The sequence below is a fragment of the Lissotriton vulgaris genome, chromosome 12 (genome assembly GCF_964263255.1).
Source record: "Lissotriton vulgaris chromosome 12, aLisVul1.2, whole genome shotgun sequence".
NCBI lineage: Eukaryota > Metazoa > Chordata > Amphibia > Caudata > Salamandridae > Lissotriton > Lissotriton vulgaris.
The window spans coordinates 59553841-59573832 of record NC_141700.1 but is presented as its reverse complement, the minus strand read 5'-3'; the positions used below and the strand labels follow the sequence as shown (position 1 = coordinate 59573832).

Here is a 19992-nt window from a genome sequence, read left to right as displayed (position 1 = left end):
CCACAAGACACAGTAAAGTGAGAAATCTGGCAAGTTCACAGAGAAGCAATCTTTTTTTTTTTTTTTTTTTTTTTTTTTACCGATGCAGTGGTACAAACTGACTGAAACCATCGGGAATGGAGGGTTTACAGAGCACTTCGAGACCAGTAGTCCAAATCTGAGGTGGGTGGAGGCAGAAAGCACATGTCTGCCTCGGCAAAAAGATTACAATCGTTGGATGTGGACGAAAGCCTTTATAAAACAGTAAGGCCGATATTTAGCCAGTGCAAATCTAAATGAGCCTTGCAAGCTTTCACAACGCACAAAGACTTCAGACACCAATGTTTTAATTATTAAACTATTATCAGGCAATTAAAAAAATACTCGCACAAAGTGTAAGATTGCCCATATTTATTAGACAAGTACACAGTATAAAATCACTTTGAGCAAGACCAATTCATAGTGAAGGTTGAGACGGACAAAAAAATGTACGTTATTTACTAACCGGCATTCAATATTCAAATTATATTGACATTTATCTGGGTACCATACTATGGTTAAGTGTCCCGCTGCAGCTAAATGGTTAGTTACTTACTAAAACATTATGGGATGTAATACTGGTGCGATGGTAGCACCAGTTAAAAAAAGTGTATATAGTCTTTAAACTTCACTTATGCCCGTTTTTAAGAAATGGGCGAGGTGTCACAATATATCTTGAAGTTGCACAAATAAAGTGACCTACATGTTAACCCTAGATTTATGTAAAACTTGACTATGTGGTAAAGCCAAGTGTACTCTTCAGTGTTATAACATTTTAAAAGCTAAATATTTTGGAAAGATACCTGCACTGGTTCAGTTTAATTCCCCGGCCATTTCGTAGCAAAGTATATTGCAATATGAAAGTACACCCCAGTTACCCTGACTGGAAGGTATCCTAATGTTTAGGTATGCGTTTACAATTACATAGATTAATCGAAATGTACTTTTATTCTTGTCCATTTCAAAGCTTTGATGATCTAAGACTATATTTACACAGTATTTGCTGTTCACCTCCTGGTCCGCTCGTGCGCATCAGCTGAAAGAAAGAAATGAATCACATTAGGATTTGGTCAGGAAAAGATTGAAAGTACAAGTAGTATTCTCACAGAGCACAAAGATTGACACGTGTAATGACTAGAATTAGCATCTTCATCATTTACGACTCTTTTTCACGATATAAGGTTTAAATAGTGTCCCAGCGATTGAGGATAGAACCAGCTGATGAGAGCAGCTGGCACCGAAGACCTAGCACTGGTATTGCTCTACCTCCGAACATTACACATCACGGTACTGGATAACCAGGACATGCCAAGAAATGGAGGCTCACGTACACATTACCGTGTAACACGAGTTAGTTTCATGAGACTAAAGACCTAGTACATTGCGCTTAATGGCAGAAGCTATTATCCTTGCGTCTACGGTGACCAGGCGGGCAACTCGAGCCAAATTTCGGGGGGTGGAGGCTAATTCTTCAAACCATAGAAAGTGACTGGAAGAAGCGGTTAAAATGCAACAAAAGCCTAATTTACAAGTACATGGTATTTTAAACACCTGTTAAGTACTCGGGTGCGGCTGCAATTAGACCGTCAATCTTCTCCCCCCCCCCCCCCCCCCGGGCTGACACGAGGTGGGGGGGGGGGCCTGAAGCCACATGAGCCCAATGGGTGTTGCACGCCTGCGTCTACCAGACATCAATCACCTGGGTACATTCAGATGAACAGAAGTAATCATATTATGTAATTAAAAAAACTAGATTATAGAGCGGATGCATGATCTGATTTACAGTTAAAATACTACCTGTTTATAAAGACAATTAAAGGCGTTCTGTTATGTGCATAAACGCTCCGTCCATTGAGAAACTGACTCAAGTTTTGAAAATGGTGATTTGAAGCATCGGAATATCACGAGGATGCATTTTATATTGCACGTGGTATTGACCCGCCCACGTCCGGATGATTCTAACTTTAGCGATATAGTCCCCCTGTGCACCGGTCAGGCAAACTAAAACACGAGGGTTACATTTCGGTGATAATGATCCGATTGAGGTAAAGAGAAAATGCACCTTTTTTTAAATTAAGCTTATAAGCAGGTGCGCTCGCAAGTCTAGGAGTGGGCTTTGGCAGGCACGTGAATAGGAGGGAAGAGTGGCAAGCTCAATGCGGGCGATTTACGCAGTACATAAACTACTGCTCATAAAAACCCACAATGCTTCTAGCAGGCAATGCCCCATATTCCGCAAAAATCCTAAAGTGCCCCAAGTGTCTAGTCCATTCAATAACAGTTCACCCACACACGTAAAATACACACCTGCCAGCCAGACTTCTAGCATAAACACTGGAGTTCATGGTTATGTTATGGAGTCTACAGTATACTCCGAATATCCGAGACTACAGGAAACCGAGACCAGCAGACCCCCGAGGCCCGGCTCCTGCCTGCACGTCAGCCACGAACAAATTATCAAAACATGCCGTCCCAAAAAAAAAACATCCGCCCACCGCCAAAATGATGTTTACAAAGGGGCGGAGAGCGAAAAAATTGCCGGAACGCCCACGAATCTGCTCCGGCAATGACGGACAGATCTCTCTTCCAATGGCTAGCCTCCATTTATGGAGCTTGCCAATGGAAGAGCAGTCAGGACAAAGCCCCCGTATTACTTCTCAAAAGATTTCGCCTGCGCGAACGCTGCTGCGCAGCGGACGCCAGGCGAAACCTAAAAAGAAAAATTCCTCTAGACTTCCGCCCTCTCCAATTTGGAATCTTAATTTTGTCCTTACAAGACTCATGGGTCCGCCCTTTGAGCCATTGCACAAATGTGAACTCTAATTTCTCACCAGGAAGGCAGCCTTCCTTATAGCCATCACATCTCTTAGAAGAGCAGGTGAGCTCCAGGCACTAACTATACAAGAACCATTTTTACAAATTCACAAAAATAAAGTGGTTCTTAGGACTAACCTCACATTTTTACCTAACGTTTCTGCATTTCATCTCAACCAGTCTGTGTTCCCTGTTTTTCCCCTCAACCAGGCTCGGTGGCAGAACTCGCTCTTCACACATTGGATTTAAAAGAGCCATACTATATTACATTGAAAGAACTAAATCTTTTAGGTAAACTAAACAACTCCTTTGTTGCCTTTTCACCACTGCATAAAGGCAATCTCATATCAAAAGCAGGGATTGCACGGTGGATAGTTACGTGCATCCAAATGTGCTACATTAAAGCTAAGCGCACATTAACTGTCCAAGGCGATTGTGGGAGAGGAGATGAACTAGGCCATATGTCATTTCCCGCCAGTGGTGATGGGAGAGCCAAAAAACAAACTCCGTCTTGCTAGTATTACATTGGAGATTGCTCTGGGGCATCCACTTGAACACTACAGACAGACCAGAATCCGTTCTGGGCACATTAAATATCCCCATCCCATGCCAGGATCATCTGTGTGTCGTCGGCATAGGAGATTAATTGAACACCATATGATTCCAACAAGGATGCCAAAGGCGAGAGGTATACATTAAACAAAGTCTGACTTGGAGCAGAGCCTTGGGGGACCCCAAATTCCAGAACTTTGAGTTCAGACACAAATGGCGGCATACATACCGATTATACTCTGCCCATCAGAAAGGAGTTGAGCCATGACAATGCAACCTAGGGCCACGGTGTCAAAAGTGGCCGATGGGTCCAACAGAAGTAAAGCCACCTTCTTCCAACTTTCCACAGCCAATTTGATAATGTCAAACTTCAACAAGGACCGTTTCCATACTAAAGCCCAGACCAAAACCGGATGGAGATGGATATAGCTGCTGATTGCCTGACAAATAGCTAGATAACTGAACATTAATCAGTTTTTGTAGGATTTTTGAGAAAGCAGGTAGCAGGGAATTTGGTCTGTAATGCGCAAGAACACTTTTGTCCGCCTACGGTTTCTTCAGCAATGGGACCAGCTTTGCTCTCTTCCAACAATTTGGAAAATAGCCTGCTGCAGAGACTCATTTAATAACCGATTAAGAATGGGGTTAATGACCAACATTAGAGGCTAGAATCTACGGTGAACATGGATCGTCTGGAGACCACACTTAAAAGCTTTTAAGAGTGAATGCTGCGTTTTGGAGAGAAATGAAAAGAAACTTTGTTAAGGTGCAAGAGGTATCTTCAGCAACTAAAGTCCTGATGTTCCTCTTGACCTGTGGACTTGACGGAAGTTATGGCATGTTCCCTTCAGAGACCCCACAATACCCCGGATTTTGTCCTGATGTCTTATACACAATCATTCACCTAGAGAGTATCCTTTTGCTCCATGAAATAAGCAGATACAAATCGCATACTAGGTTTCTTAGTACAACACTGGCTTTTAGTTCACAAAAAAACATAAGGTGCAAAATACGAATTGTGGCAACAATGCAAATTGGTTCTGGTATTAGGTAACTCAACACTGGACAAGCGCTCCTTTCAGGAGATCGGTCTCTATTCAGTGCTCCTGTTGTAATAAATAAGGTGAGCTAGGTGTGTTAATGTTCCTACAAGTAAAATTATGTTAGCTGACTCCCTTTCTGCCATTCGCTTTAAAAGGCTTTGATAGCATGGTTTTGAACAGTTCACCCTTGCAGTCCTAGTAGGGAACTAATTACTGTCATCTGCTAAATATATTGGCTTCATTCTAGACCAGTGCTTGACCGTGGCTAAATACATATATGTACACAGTCCACTAAATAACGCCTGCTTAGCATTGCGATTTTTAACCATATTTAACAGCCTAGTTTTGTCCGGATTATATTGATGCAGTAAGTGCTGGGCTTGCAGCTCTACCCAAATTCTCCCTTGCGCACTTGTGTGCTGTGATGTATCCTGCAGCTTGGATTTTATGAGTGATGAAGTTTGAACACTTCTACTTCGCACTCACAGGTCCACATTCTATGTTTGTGTTTTTTACAGAGGCCTTCTTTTCAAAGAATCCTGCCACACACATTGGGGAGTGCAGTGTAAAAATCCCTGCCCTTTTAGCAGGGAAGTGAAATTCTCTAGCACGTTATAGATACCTAATGGTTATCTTTATCTGCTAACTGGGTCTTTACTTTATTTCTTTGCTAACTAGGTCAAAGAATAGCTACAGTCAGCTGCTCCTATTTTTATACCCTCATGAGTGGTTTACAGTTCGACTGTAACATTGAAGTGGTAAGGTTTGATTACTCCGTTAAAACTAAAGTCCTTCTTGAATGAATAATATTCTGCTTTTCAGCACACTCTCGTTATTGGCTAGTCTGTTGCTTCCATAGTGCCTACATAATCCTGTTTTGTGGTTCTGGTCTATACCAAATGCGGTTGCAGAGCTTAGTACATCAGTCTGTCCGTGTACTTCATTTTTTTCCCTCATTTTATTTTCAGTTGCTCAGAACAGCGAGAAACTGCAGGATAGCCCGTGTATCTTTGCGCTGACTCCGAGACAAGTGGAGCTGATCAGAAATTCCAGGTATGAAACCTACCTCAATACTCCCCATCTCTAATTGTTACTGCGTGTGTGCTGCAGAACATGGGAGATGTTTGTACCCAAGATGGGTTCTGTTTGCGGTATCTAGTGAGGAATATATGCATAATCTTTCCAGAGCATGCTGCTACCGCATTGGGAATACTGGTGCTACGGGCTACAGTTGTAGGCAGTGAGAGGGTCATTTGATTTTTAAATACTATGTTCAAAGCTTTAAAAAAAAAAAAAAAAATCTGAATGCCGGTTCTGAAGGGCGTTGTTACATTTCCTGCGGCAGACTATTCCAAAGCTCAAGTGCCACAAAGCCAAAAGTGTGTTCATCCTGACAGACAAGTTTGCTGCAAGGAACCGATGCTAGATTTATATTAGTGGAATGTAGCATCTGCAGGACAGATAGGGATGTACAAGATCTTAGTGGCAAACCAGGCCTTTTTTGGAAAAACTCTGTACATAAAGGAGTGTGCCTTGAATTTAATGTAATGAATGGTAACCAGTGTAGCTTTTCAAGGTGGTTTGCAATAGGTTGACATGAGAGATGTTAGATTCTGGAGACTGCATTTTGAGTCGCCTGCTGTTAGTGAAGAATGTAATGCGGCATACCAAGGTACAGTGAATTGCCGTAGTGCAAGCATAAGGTGACCAAGGCCTGCACCTTGGTTTTCCAAGAAGACCTGGGAAGTTAAGGAAGAATTTTCCTGAAAGCTCTTAGGAGGCCAAGACAGGTAATAGCTACTTTTGAGACATGCAAGTTAAAGGCAAGATTGGAGTTGAGCCAAAATCCCAGAAGTTTCGCATCCAAACACGATTCCGAAGGATGGCCCAACTTTGGGGGCCAACAGCTGGGTGGCTTGACTATAGATTTCCTGCTGAACAGCAGCTCCTACAATTTGTTGCCCTGAAGCCTTAAACAGGTAGTAAGTATTTACACAGGCAGTGTGTGTGAAGTTGCTACACGTTGTTATTGGATAGTCTAAATAGGAGTAGTATCAGGGAGTGTAATTCTCGGTCCTGATGAAAGCCACATGGAAGGAATTCTTGAAACCTGTAGACCATGTAGAAAGAGGGGTCATTAGAACTGACCATACTTTCTACATTTCTTCACTTTTTAAACATACCGATGACTGAATAAAGCATAGCATTCATACCCAGCAGGTATTTTAAATTCACAATAAATTCCCATCATTTGATTTATAACATTCAGTGCTCCTGTGTATATTACAGGTAGCAGGACGCCCGTAGAACCCTATGATGAAGCATGCCACCAAGGGGAAACCTCGTGGTGAAGGTTATAAATAAATAAAACATTAGTTTTTTTTTCTCCCTGTATGAGGTCTAACACTATGGAGTATCAGCACCACATAACCGTCTTGATCAACAATGGAGGGTATGTTTTCTGACACTACCAGCAAAGCAGTTGTATGAAACTTGGTACTTGTTACAGCCCCCCCAAACACACACACACTTTTGTTCTGGTACCTGATGCAACTTCAACTTTAACTGTAAGTGTACTGGGTTCCTGCTAACCTATAGCACCCTCTGTAAGTCTCTAGTAAATCAACCCCCTGGTGCCTAGGGCTTGAGGTACTAAAGATTGTCCCATAAGGGCTGCAGCACAATTTATGGCACCCGTAGGAACCCCTCACCAAGCACCTTCAAGGCTGCCATTGCAGGCTGCATGTTTTGCAGGCAAAAGTGAAACCCTAACATGTCACACATCCCTGTATACCATGTCCCCGAACACTGCATGTAGTATTTGTAAATCACCCCTACAGAAGGCCTTGCAACCCTAAGGCAAGGTGCTTAATATTACATGTGAGGGCATGCCTGCATGCATAGAAATGCCCTTCTGTTGGCCAGTTCTATCTCTGCCATTGCAAGTGACCAGGGAAGGTTTTTTAAACTATGTACTGGACACTGGTGTAAACGAGTTCCCCTGCTACATGATGGCTTCACTTAAGACGGGGATATTTGGTATCAAACCTATCCTATTGATAAATCCACGCTGATTCCAGTGATGGATCTATCAATACAAGCACCCAGAAGGCACATGAGAGGAGCCCCCTGAAAATCTACCAGACTCTAGTGCTCACTGACTAGTTTCTGTCAGCCTCCCACCCGAGACTCTGTCCTGGCCTCTTACGGTGAGAGCAGGCCTGGGACAAAAACCTGTCCGAGAAGAGGGTGTAACACCCCTCCCACAAGGTGAACTGTTGATAAGCATCCCCAGGCCAGGAAGCTTCAAAGAGCTGCCGCCTTTTGATTGTAAGACTGGCCCCCCTCATAGGAGAGGAAGCTGCCCCTGTTGTCCAGGTTCCCCGCACCTGGACAGGCAAGAAAATTAGCAAGTCAGGTAAGTGTGCCACCCCAAGGCTAGTACCATTCCTAAGGTGGGCTAATATAAAGTAGACCAGCTTTTTCAGAAGTAGCCATCTGTGTGATGGCATACTTAAGAATTCTGGGACAGGGTTATGACTACTTCCCACAGGAAGTGGTCCTAGGGGGTGGGGGCATAGTAACCCCAAGGGTGAGTAGCCCATTGGCTACTACCTTACACTCCCCTAAATTCAGTATTCTGGGAGTCCCTGGCACCAAGGAAGCAGATTCTGATGGCCTAAGAAGAAAGAGGATCCCGAAGAGCTGCAAAAGCGTAAAGGATAGAAGAAGCACCTGACCTGTACCAGCCCTGCTGGCCTGTTTCCATCCCTCGTTGAAAACTGCGTAAAAGTCGACTAGTCCTGCACCTGTTGACTCCAGAAACTTTGAAGGATTGCCTGTCTTCGATAAAGAACCAACATCTCCCGTAGGACAGTGGAACTATTCCTGCATCTTGCAGCAGCTCCAAAGGACTCTGAGGCCTCTGGAACCGCCAAAACCCGACACCTGAAGTCACTACAGCTCCTGTCGCTCAAAGCCAGAGTCGAAGTGGGCCTAACGGTGTCATTGAGGTCCCCCAGCCTGGGTCCATTGTGATTTCACCCCTTTGGGACCCTGTTGCGTTGCCTGTAGCCTCTGCACACAGACCCTCTCAACCTCAACTGCTCCGGTAAGGAAACCCTGAAGTTGGAGGACACCCCTGCACCTGTCGCCCCTGGGTTGTGGCAAAGAGGACCAAAGTTGTCCCTACGACCCTGAGCATTGTGCGGCCTGAACCCTCCTGTTGGTTCAGCCTGACTGGCCTCTTAGCCAGAGCCTGCAGCCTCTTTTTGCAGAGACCGATCTCTGTAGAATAACATTTGGCTCCCAGTGCACCCTGCACCCAGCCTCCCTGGTGCCGCTGGTGGTGTACTTTTGGTGCTGCCTTGGACATTGTCCACCCCTCACCTTTAACTCCTGGAGATTGGTCCAGGAGTTGAGGTGAGTATCCTATGCTCATTTGCAGAACTTGTTATTCCTTCAATAGAATAACATTGCAGAGCTTAAAAATTGCACTGTATCCACTTTTTGAACTAAAAAGAATTTATATGAATAAACTTACCTGAACGATTTCTCCTTTCTGAGTCGTGCTCTCGGTTAAGCCTAAGGCTGCTCCACCACAGTACCCCTAATAGAACACCTTGGGATGGCTAGAGCTAGCCACTGTCCATTCATAAGGGAACCTCTGGATTTTTGAGATCGCATAAAGAGACAGCTTTCTACAGCAGTCTTGGTACTTTGTCCCATTATAAAGCAGGACTGGGTGTCTAGCAGCATATTGGTCTTACGATATTGAGAGTTGAAGTTTAACATGCCTTTCAAATATTTTTGAAGAGGAATCTTGTATAGTTGAAGAGTGCTGGGATCTCTGATACATTTTCAGCAGTGGGACCAGCTTGACATCTCTATGGAAGGAGCCATAGCTCAAAGTAATGAGTTGCGTCAAGGCTGGGCAGTTTGGGGTATCTCCAGGCATAGGTGCTAGGCAGTGGGAAGAGGTGGAGCAACAGACTAATAGTTTTTCAAAATAAATTATCGAATGATTTGATTGTTGCTCTGGTGAAGCAGTTATATTTTGGGTGGTAGCAGCAGGATTAATCGGAGTTCGCTATAACAACTTGTTAGGACGAATTGCTGACATCAGTTGTCAAGGTGTAGAATGCAACCACATACTGCAGTCTTTAAGGATGAGTTAAACATCTTAAAATGGAGTCTCGCCTAACTGTGTAGGGTGTTCCGACTTTGTTCCTCTGCTGTATTAAGCTCACAATACATGTAGGGCATTGCTCTGCAAAGGTAACTTATGGTAAGGGATCGGGGGGAGAGTTTACAAAGTTAGTTATTTAGTCCGGCGTTTTCCCAAGAGCAAGACCAAGCAGACTCTCTGCACACAGGGCAAAAAGACCATCAAATGTTATATTAAATGTATTTTGTATAGTGTCAAATCACCTTCAGGCCTCTAGGCGCTTTTTTAGAAATAGTGACTGGAGCACAAATGGCAATCGTCAGGCAGCAGACTTGTACTGTGGCTAACGTCTCCCTGAAATGGCAACCAAGATAGTTGCATCTACTATACTTAATTGTATGACCCCAATCCTTTACTGTGAAAGAGCTGGTCATTCTTGAGGTGACATTACGAATGAGTGTATTTAGACTAATGTGTGCCAAACATTATGCCAGGAGCCCACTGCAGTGGATGCAAGATACATGCCTTGAGCCAAAAGAAAATTGTCACTATATATTTAAAAGGTTTCTCAGGCCCTTTTGGCACTTTGGTACCCCTCTCCTGGGACCCATAGTTCAATCATAATTTTACAATATGAAAATGTTATTTACAATTTCTGTACTGGGGTGATTTACAGCAAGGGAGTGAGGTTTTACTCTGTGCTAGACCCCTAAGCTGAATGCATTTTTGTTTTTTTTACTTTAAGTTAGAATTGCAACTTGAACCTAAGCGAAAGTGTTTTGACCAGAAATTACGAAGTGATCACTAGTAGCTAGTTTAAAGAGAGGAGACCTGTTTTAGCCCTGTAAATTAAACAATCAAGTTAAATGTTAAGTTTGCAACAGAGAATGTAGTTGCACTATGGTAAATTATTCAAATGAGGGCTGGTAGTACTTGCTAGCAATGAGGCTGTCCTGCCTAATGTCCTTGTTACTCTGAGCTCAGACACATGCGTCTAATGTTGTGCTGTCATTGGGCACTACAATGATGCACTGCCTCGTCTAATGTTGTACTGGCATTGGGCACTACTGTGATGCACTGCCTCATCTGATGTTGTACTGTCATTGGGCGCTACAACGATGCACTGCCTATTCTGATGTTGTACTGTCATTGGGCACTGCAATGATGCACTGCCTCGTCCAATGTTTTACTGTCATTGGGCACTGCCTTGATGCACTGCCTCGTCTAATGTTGTGTTGTCATTGGGCACTATAATGATGCACTGCCTCCTTATTACCCATGTTCACTTCCCTTGACTGTGATTTGCTTAACCTTGCTTAAGCCTGCGGTATTCACTTTTATCCTTTCTTACAGGGATTTACAGCCTGGAATTAAATCTGTACAAGTTGTTTTAAGGTAGGTTTTATTTTGCATCTTCTAATGTGTTGCTCCGGGGGTTCTGTGAGCAGGTTTGGGAATGGAAAGCAAATGCTTAACTGAAGTGATGAAAGTGATGAAAGTGAAATAAGTGGCCTTTAGGGTAAACTGAGGTCTGGTGGTTGTTGCAAGAATCTGTGCAAGAAATGCAAGGCCTTCTTAGTATGGACATTTTTGGTGAAATTTACAATAGGTAACCTCGCACAGGGTGTCCAGGGTGTCCGTGAAGGCGGAACATCCTGTTCTTGATAGGTTACTTCTCTAAGAGATGTGTAATTACATATGCCAGATAAATGAGATGTATTTGATTTGTCTTAATCTCCTGGATCTGGGATTTATGAATGCAATACAAGGGCCATTCCCTGGAAGAGAACGCTCGCAGGTCAGCTTCAAATACCATAGCATTTCTGCTATTGATCGGTGTGCTTGTGCAAGGAAGAACATTGGTGGCTAGTATCCGAGGTTGACTACTGTTGTTATGTTAAAGGAATTTAGTACCGCGCTCATACACCAATTGGTTTCTTGGTGCTCGGAGACCAGTGGAAGGACACAGGGAAGTGAGTGCAGCTAGCCATGAGCGAGTCGGAACAGATGTTTTCAAGAATTTACGGAAAGTAGAGTAGTCAGGAGTGAGACGGATTAAGAGAGGAAAGGAGTTCCAAGTGAACGGAGCAAGAAAAGAGAAGCAGGCACCACCGTGCTTCTTGCGATTGAACCTAGGAGTAATCAGAAGATTGTGAGCAGAGGATCTGAGGTGTCGAGAGGGAACATAGTGTAGAGTTTTTTGCATCGGGGTAACGTGTTGGTGTTTGGGCTGCTGAAAGATTAATCTGGCTGCCTGGTTTTGCACCAGTTGGAGTCTGTGGAGATGGTATGCAGGAATCCCCACGTATAGACAGTTGGCATAGTCTAAACGTGAGGTGGCCAGGGCCATGATGACAAGGGTGAGAGCCTCTGGTGATGGGAACCTTCGGATCTTCCCGATTCTGCGAAGATGATAAAAGCAGGCCGAGATAACAGCGTTGATGTGCGGCCGCATCGAAAGGTCACTAGAGATAGTAACACCTAGGCTCTTCACAGAGTTGACTGGGCAGGGAGGGGGACCAAGGGCAGGGGGCCAGAAGTTGGGAGTCCAGGGATGTGGGAGCCCGCCAATCAAAACCAGCTCTGTCTTGCTAGGATTGAGCTTCAGCTGGCTGAAGTTCATCCACTCATAGATGGTAAGCATTGTGGTTTGAAAATTGGAGCAGGAAAGAGGGGAGGGGTCGATGGGGAAAAATAAGTTGCAGATCATCTGCATAGTTGAAGGTGGTGACAGAGGAGTGACGGAGAGAGACAAGGAGGGGCTGCATATAAAGATTAAACAAAAGAGGGGACAAAGCAGAGCCCTGGGGAACACCACAGGAAAGTGAAATTCGGTGAGCAGAGAAGGAAGACAGGTGAACCGATTGGGAGTGGAATTGGAGAAAGGACACAATCCAGGACAGGGCCCGGCCCGAGATGCCAGCATTTCTGGCACGGTCGACCAAAATGTCATGGTCGACCGTGTCAAAAGCGGCCGAGAGATCAAGTAGCACTAGGGCCTGGGCCAGGTTCTTATCAGCCCCCTGTCTCAGCGTGCCCATAACCGCCACCACCACTGCCTCCGTGGAATGGCCCGGTCTAAAACCTGCCTGTTGATCATCGAGGAAATGGGTTTCCTCGATGAAAGTGCTCAGGCAGCGGGTGACATAGGTCTCCAAGACCTTCCCCAAATAGGGGAGGAGAGAGATAGGTCGATAGTTACCCAAGATCGCAGGGTCAGAACCAGGCTTTTTTACAATGGGTACCACCACAGCGCTTTGAAAGCATTGGGGACAGAGCCTGTAGAGAGTGATCGATTTTGAAGGTCAAGAGGAGGGCCGGGACAGGCCATAAAGGCAACTCTTAGGATTGAAGGAGGGCAACAGTCATTAGGGGAACCAGAGCCGACAGCCTGGAGTAATGAAAAAAAAGTATCCAAGGAAATAGGGGGAAATTCGTGCAGGGAGTGAGGATTCGGGGAGGGGAGGGCGCTAACCTGAGACAAGGTGGTAGGAGGGATGTTTTTAATTGTGGAGATTTTGTCGATAAAAAAGAATTAAGGGAGTCGCACAAAACTTGTGAGGGTAGAGGCTGAGGTGTAACTCGATCAGGTAGGGAAAGTTCAGCTACGATGGAAAAAATTTCTTTTGTGTTGGATGCAGAATTGATAACTTTCTGGGAGTAATGGGAGGATTTGGACAAAATAATAGATTTTTTGTAGGATTTTAATAGGTCAATATAAGTGGACTTTAATAAAGGATCATAGTTGTGCCTCCAACGGCGCTCAGCCTGTCTGAGAAGGAGTTTGTCAGCCTTCAGTTGGTCAGTGAACCAACGCTGAGCATCGTGAGGGCGTTTAGATTTAATGATTTTAATGGGGGCGACCATGTCACTGGCTTGAGACAGCCATTGGTCCAATGTGGCTGCTTGGGAATTCAAGTCTGGGTGGTCAGGGGGGAGTGTGGAAGCAAGAGTCGAATGAAGGAGGGAAATGTCGGCGTGCTTCCAATTACGTGCCGAAAAATTAGAAACTAAAGGGGGGACGGATAGGTGCTGAGAGTTGTAGGGAAAAAGAAATAAAAAAATGATCGGACCAGGTGCAGGAATAGACCAAAGGGGGGGAAATATCGAGGTTGGTGGTCCATACCTGGTCCAAGGTATGGCCCTTATTGTGTGTAGCAACAGAGATATGTTGTGAGAAATTTAAACCAAGTAGCAGACCGGAGAATTCGAGTGAAAGAGAGGATTCAAGGAGGTCTAGTGGCCAATAATTGAAATCGCCAATGATCAAGACCCTGGCGGAATTAATGGCCGTCTGCGAAATTAAATCGCTAAACAAGGATGGGAAGGAGGGCATGTTGACAGGGGGGCGATATACTAAAACACAAATGAAAGAAAGTTTAGGAGATGTTAATTTCAACGTGAGGATATCAGAATTTAGTATAGGGGTGGTTGTAATGGAAGTGAATTGTAGGTCGGAGCGGATGATGGCAGCAACTCCACCGCCAGGTCTACCATAAGTCCTATTAGAGTGAAGGATATAATAGCCCGAGGGTATAGCGGCCAGGATGTCAGGATAGGAGTCTGCATGGAGCCAGGTTTCCGCGAGGAGCAAGATGTCAATATTGCCACCTACCAGAAGTTGAAATACATCAAGTTGATGTTTCGGAAGGGAGCGGGTATTAAGATAAACTAGTGAGATAGAACGATTACCAGTGGAGCTTGGCTTAATCAGCATGGGGGCGGCAGAGTTGAAGGAAGAGGTGGCAGGGAGAGGAGCCAAGGGAATAGTAGAAGGGAGGGAAGAGAATCTGCCGTATTTCTGAGCGATAGCGATTATGTGAGGAGCAAGGGGGGCACAGGGGAGTAGAGAGCGAAGTTCATGTGAGGAATAAGTGATGCGTCGGGCAGCATGCATGGCCCTGGGCCTCGGTCGGCCGCAGACGGTCTTGATTTATGCGCGACTTCGGCGCGAAGTCGGCGCTCCCGCTGCGCTCGTCCGCTGCGCTTCCTCCAGGTCGCCATTTATGCTGGCCGGCGTGAACCACTAGACCGCTCACCTGCACGGTGGAGAGGCAGGGCGGAAGTGGTGCAGAACCGGAAGTGGCGCTCGTGCAGGGACCCTCCGCACAAACGGCACACAGCCGGGGCGGACCGGGGTCGAGAGCAAGGTAAGTAAGGTGAGCGTGACAAAGGATAGTGCGGGCGCTGTGGGCATAACACACAAAACAACAGTAAAGTATTTAAAAAGTGCGCAAGCAGCTCGTAGTCAGCTGGGTTACACACAGAATAACAATGAAGTCTTTAAAAATGAGCAAGCAGCTCGTAGTCAGCTGTGATAAGGTTAAAAAGTCCTCGGCAGCGCTGGTGCACGCCCGTGGCCTTCAAGCCACGTTTGTCTACCTGTGAGGCCAGATTGAAAGCAAGATATACGGCCTTCACAGCACCAAATTCCTAGGAAATTAACAATATCACAGTCCTTCTTTAGGCAGGAAAGGCTGTATGTAACACAAGACAAAGGTTAGGACCGGGATAGTCTCCTTCTGGAATCTATAAGCCAACCCCTGCACAGTTATCCACAGGAGGGCAAAAGATTACACTTACTAGAGTTGGGCCCTGAGTATGGCGGAAAAGATGCTCTTTTGCTAAGGCGATTAAGTATCTTTTTGGCCTTGAAGGTCCAGCCAACTCATTTAGAGTCAGTTGGATTTTCAGTATGTCTGATCTGTCTGCCGCTGACACTCTTCTGAAGGCCTGATGGAATAGGGCAGTCAGAGGTTTTGCCATTTACCTGTCCTAGTTAGAGGGGGGGAATAAATGGCAAGTTTGTACTCTCACTTTTCGCCATCCAAAGGATGGTGGTAAGTGAAAGTAAAAACATTTCAATGACTCCCACTAAATGGGGGAAAAAAATCCCCTGGTGAGGGGTCATTTATTTTTTACCATTTTGTTAATAATATAAAAAAAATAATCCCGCTTTTGGATTTTCTTTCTGAAAAGAAAATAGAAATGTAAAAAGTGTGCCGCAAGGCTTTGTCATGTTGAGTGTCGTACTGCACACTTTCAATGCATTGGCAGGAAACTCTGTGATCTAAGAAATGTCAGCCGAGACAGCGGACATCTATAAATGTGGAGAACGGATACTCTGTCTGGGCATTAGAGTAAAATACTCCATGACCCCGATGGAGCAACCACACTCTAAATATGGCTCTAACGGCTCTCAATGAGTATAGGGCAAGGAGCAGAACAAATGTTCTAAGGAACGAAGCACAGGGAAGGCATAAGAAGCTGGAGCACAAGCATGGTACTAGCCAGACAAACTGCCAAAACTAGAGACCAACTGGAGTAGGGCAAGCACAAGGAACAAGAGTTGTAGCAAACGTGCACGGGGCAAGGTATCACGGTAAAACTGGATAAAAAGACAGGACAAGCACAAGTGTGCTAGGAATGGTAACGTGTAAGGCGAGACAAGCCAAGCAGACCAGAAACTGTAACAAGAGACTGGAATGGCAAGATAAACTAGGGACAGCAAATGGGGACTAACAAACAAGCCTAGATGAAAGGAGAGGCAAAAACAAGAAAACTAGAGAGCAGAATAGGAGCAAAGGGCAGAAACAAAAGTATTAAGTAAAGGGGCAACTGGATCCGAATCGGGGATACAAGACGGGGAAAAATTAAAAGAGGAGGAAGAACAGAAAGAAATTGGAAGCTGAGTAGAAAGGGAGCAGCTGAGGAGCTGCACCTGACTGCAGACTAAAAGCAGAATATAGAGTAACCCGTGGAAAATACAATGAACATAATCTTCACAAAAGTTATTTACAAAAGCTATTGCCATTATAAATTACAATAACTTTTATTTAAGTATTAATTATTAAAAAAAATTAAAAGCCATTTTTATTTGTAATATCAATACATCTAAGTCACATAAATAAAACACATTGCATTACAAATGCTACAGGCGTCAGCTACAGGTGTCACATTTGCGAAAGTTAAAACTATTGGCATTGTAAATGACAAAGCTATTAATTTCGCTAATCTCAAAACCAACACATAAATAAAAAATTTGTCACTTACAATACCAATAGCTAAAACTTTCCTATTGCATTGCAAATGCTTGTGATTGTGTTGCGCTGTTTTTGGGCAGTCCTGCAAAATTAGTAAGTAGTCCATACAAAATACCAACCCATTCTGTTTGATATTTGAAGAGCCATTTTCTGTTGTGCCTCTCAAGCTCTTTGTTCGTCAGCTATCGCAGTCAAGAGTCTGTGTCGCTCCTTTAGATGTTTTTTTTTTTTCATGCGGTTGGTCCAGACTATTGAACTTGCATAATTGGATGGTATACCTCCAGCAGAGAACCGAAATACAACGGTACCAATTCAGAGTCGGGCAGACTGCTTGCCATCTGAGTCTGCTGAGCAAGATATGCAACTTTTGTTGGCCTTGAAGCTGTTGAACAATAGTCTCTCGACTTTGAGGTAATGCTGAGTGAACTTTAGCCTTCAATGAAATGTTAAAGATGGGCCTCTTCGCTGAGGGATAGCTCAAATGATGCAGCCAGTTGGATACCTTTTGGATTTTTGTCTTGTGCAAATTACTTTTTCACTTTGCTTTAGTTAAGTGCTCAATGGCCTGCTAGAAAGGGATTCAGGCTGTTGTAATTTGCTCCTGTAGCCAAATGCTTTGACATCCAAACCCCCCTCGTCCCCAACCCAACCAGTAGTAGTCGGAAGATGGAAATGGTTGCAGATTTGCTCCATGAGAAGGGTAAAAGGAGCAACCTTAAAACACCAGTACAGCGAAAGTGGAGGGCCATAGGGGTAACTATTGGTTGCCTTTTGTCGCAGGAAGTATTTACTTGGCTTGTTGTTAACTCTGCTTTTATTTTTGCAGTGGATTGTGTGCCATGGCAATGCAGTCTGCAGCACAAACTGTGGCGGATATGTAATGTTTTTGCATGATTGGAATGAGCTGCTTAACGATTGACCGCTCTGAAACACCTCACCTCCTGCCCTCATCTTCTTCCCTACAGAAAGTGGGTCCTCCACATAACCATACTCCTCTCTCACTGTTTTACCTTGATGTTTTGTGTTTAATTCGCAGGATATGTTACACAGACTGCAGCTGCCCTCAGGAGGATCAGTACCCCCCAAACATTGCTGTTAAAGTAAATCACAGTTACTGCTCTGTACCGGTGAGTTCATTCCTTTGTCGTCTTACCTGATTAGCAGGTAAGGAATGGATTGTGAGTTGTGACTCTTGTTTGTCTACCATCTAGACCTGCAGCATGCACATCCTCAAGGTCAACCCTGTTTTTATAGTGTCTCCACTCAAGGGCATTACTTCAATGTAATTCAGGAATGTGAAAGACCAATATTGCAAGCTAACAAACTGGTGTCACAGAAGCAGGTGGCCGAAGGAGCAGTTCTTTTTCAAATTAGTGTATCAATAACAAGTGTGATCTCCAGTGATTATCAACCGTTTCTGATATGAGTTTATTTGAAAGGCCAACACAGTAGGAGAAACTGGGCTCCAATTTCCAGAGTATACTGCACAAGCCAAAATGTTCTCACTCAATGCATTTCAGTTATTCTTTCTGCTGGTTGAAAAAGCAATCAGTCAAGGTTGTTTTATTTCTAAGATTGCTTCCTAAATGTTACCTATGTAACACTGAATTATCCATGCATGTTGTGCAACTGTTACTACAATAATTCCAGATTATATGAAGGGGATTTCGGGCGATGATATTCTTGTTTCTGTTCTAGTTTTTAATCGTTTTTAGGTCGAGCTGACGTAGCATTCGTGCGAAAGCATGAATGCTGTCAGCAAGACAACTAATGTCATCCGTATTTAGGAAAGTGGACAGCCGAGTGTCACGCGCTTTCCCAGTGTCGGATTTCACCGCGGGAGCGAGCGCGCTTGCGCAGACCGGAGGGCTTGCATGCAAACACGGCGCGCACACAGGCAGGCCCTATCCACTGCACGCACAGGCACGCACACACACGCGCGCGCACACACACGCACACGCAGGCACTCAGCCGCCCCCTCCCGCCCCCACCTCACCGGAGTCGGCCTCGCACCATCTGCCAAGGGAGCCCCGCAGAGTACTCAAGCTCCTCTCCCACTCTACGAAGAAGCGGAGCTCTCCCCATAGGCATGGGGGCCTCTCAGTCTCCCCGCTGGTCTTCACCTGGGCCCCCTCCTTGGACTCGGGACTTCATGCGGCACTTCTCTTCTACGGGCTCGCGCTGGTCCAAAGGAAACAAAACTAAAGAGTGGCGCGCATGCGCAGGCAGCCCCCGCCCTCCCACTGCACACAGGCCGGCAAAGAGCTGATGGCAACGCAGGACTGGTGATTTTAGTGTAATTGTGAGCTTATGTCAATAATTTCGGGGCCCGCTGCTAAAGATGGATTAGCTTTTACTTTCCTGGCAGTCTGTCGCTACCTAAATAAGCATGCGTTCTAGTTTAATACTTTTATGGCTCTTGTTATTTATTGCTCGCCATATAGCTTGTTTTCAAAGGAGACAATGCCGTTCGCCCGGATTCTTGGCAGCGCGCTGACTCAAGGTGCTGTTTTTCATGTAGGGAGATAATAATTAATTAGCATTTGGAGAAGGAACTGCGGTCCCTCGTGAAATACTGCGCGCCTAAAGCTTCTTTAATTTAAGTGAGAGAGAGGGCTGCGGCAGAATAATGAGCAGATAGGCATGTTGTGTTATTAAAAACAACAAGGTGTGATAGCTGCAGAGAGTGAGGGCTGAGGACCTGCGGTGTGACAGCAACTACTTCTTACTCGAAAATTAAGAACTACACACATTCCAGGGGATCCCAGAATCTTGTACAACGCCGGTGTCTGCTGCTCTTCATGTTTGTGTATTTTTTTTAATTGTATTTGAAAAAGATATGGTTGCACTTTGAAGAAACGCAGCATGCACTCTGTGTGATAGTTGTGTAAACGTTGCACCCATCAACCTCACACCGCAATGGAATGCTGCCTACCACCTCAGACATCGCTGTTTATTTATTTATTTTTACTTAATAGATGGAGAGATGCTAATAATTGCCGCCGAGGCTCCAAACATGTTAAGGGCATCCGTTTTAGCACTTCCCTCTCCCGTGTTATGTTTAATTTGTGGCTCCAGCACGATTCTCTGCATCATTTGTTTCAGATGCTACACTTACCCATCCCAACCGTGTTTCTTTTTTCTTTCTCTCCCCACCGCCCCTCCGAGATTGCGGTTTAATTATTTATTTTTAATTACTAGATAGGGATTTGCTAATAATTACAGTCGATGCTGAGGCTTAAATTATGTTAAGGGTGTTTGTTTGTCCACTTTCCCCTACAGTGTTTATGTTTACTTTGTGGATCTCTCAACCTCACCCACCCTCACCCTCACTCACACTCTCACACACCCTCTC

At 44.8% G+C, this 19992-nt stretch overlaps 1 protein-coding gene and 1 non-coding gene across 4 annotated transcripts in view; one reads left to right on the top strand and one right to left on the bottom strand.

Moving 5' to 3' along the window:
• The window catches only part of PIAS4 (protein inhibitor of activated STAT 4), a 150651-nt gene that overhangs the window by 68803 nt on the left and 61856 nt on the right, over positions 1-19992 (top strand). For all 3 annotated transcript variants that reach the window (XM_086947090.1, XM_086947092.1, XM_086947091.1), the window contains 3 exons: positions 5396-5480; positions 10948-10989; positions 17674-17764. In XM_086947090.1, coding sequence (XP_086803216.1) covers positions 5396-5480; positions 10948-10989; positions 17674-17764 — 218 coding nt within the window. The remainder of the gene's footprint in view (positions 1-5395; positions 5481-10947; positions 10990-17673; positions 17765-19992) is intronic.
• LOC147673280 (small nucleolar RNA SNORA57) lies at positions 1207-1340 on the bottom strand. Its single transcript, XR_015302977.1, has one exon. It is a non-coding gene; the product is annotated as a small nucleolar RNA SNORA57 (small nucleolar RNA).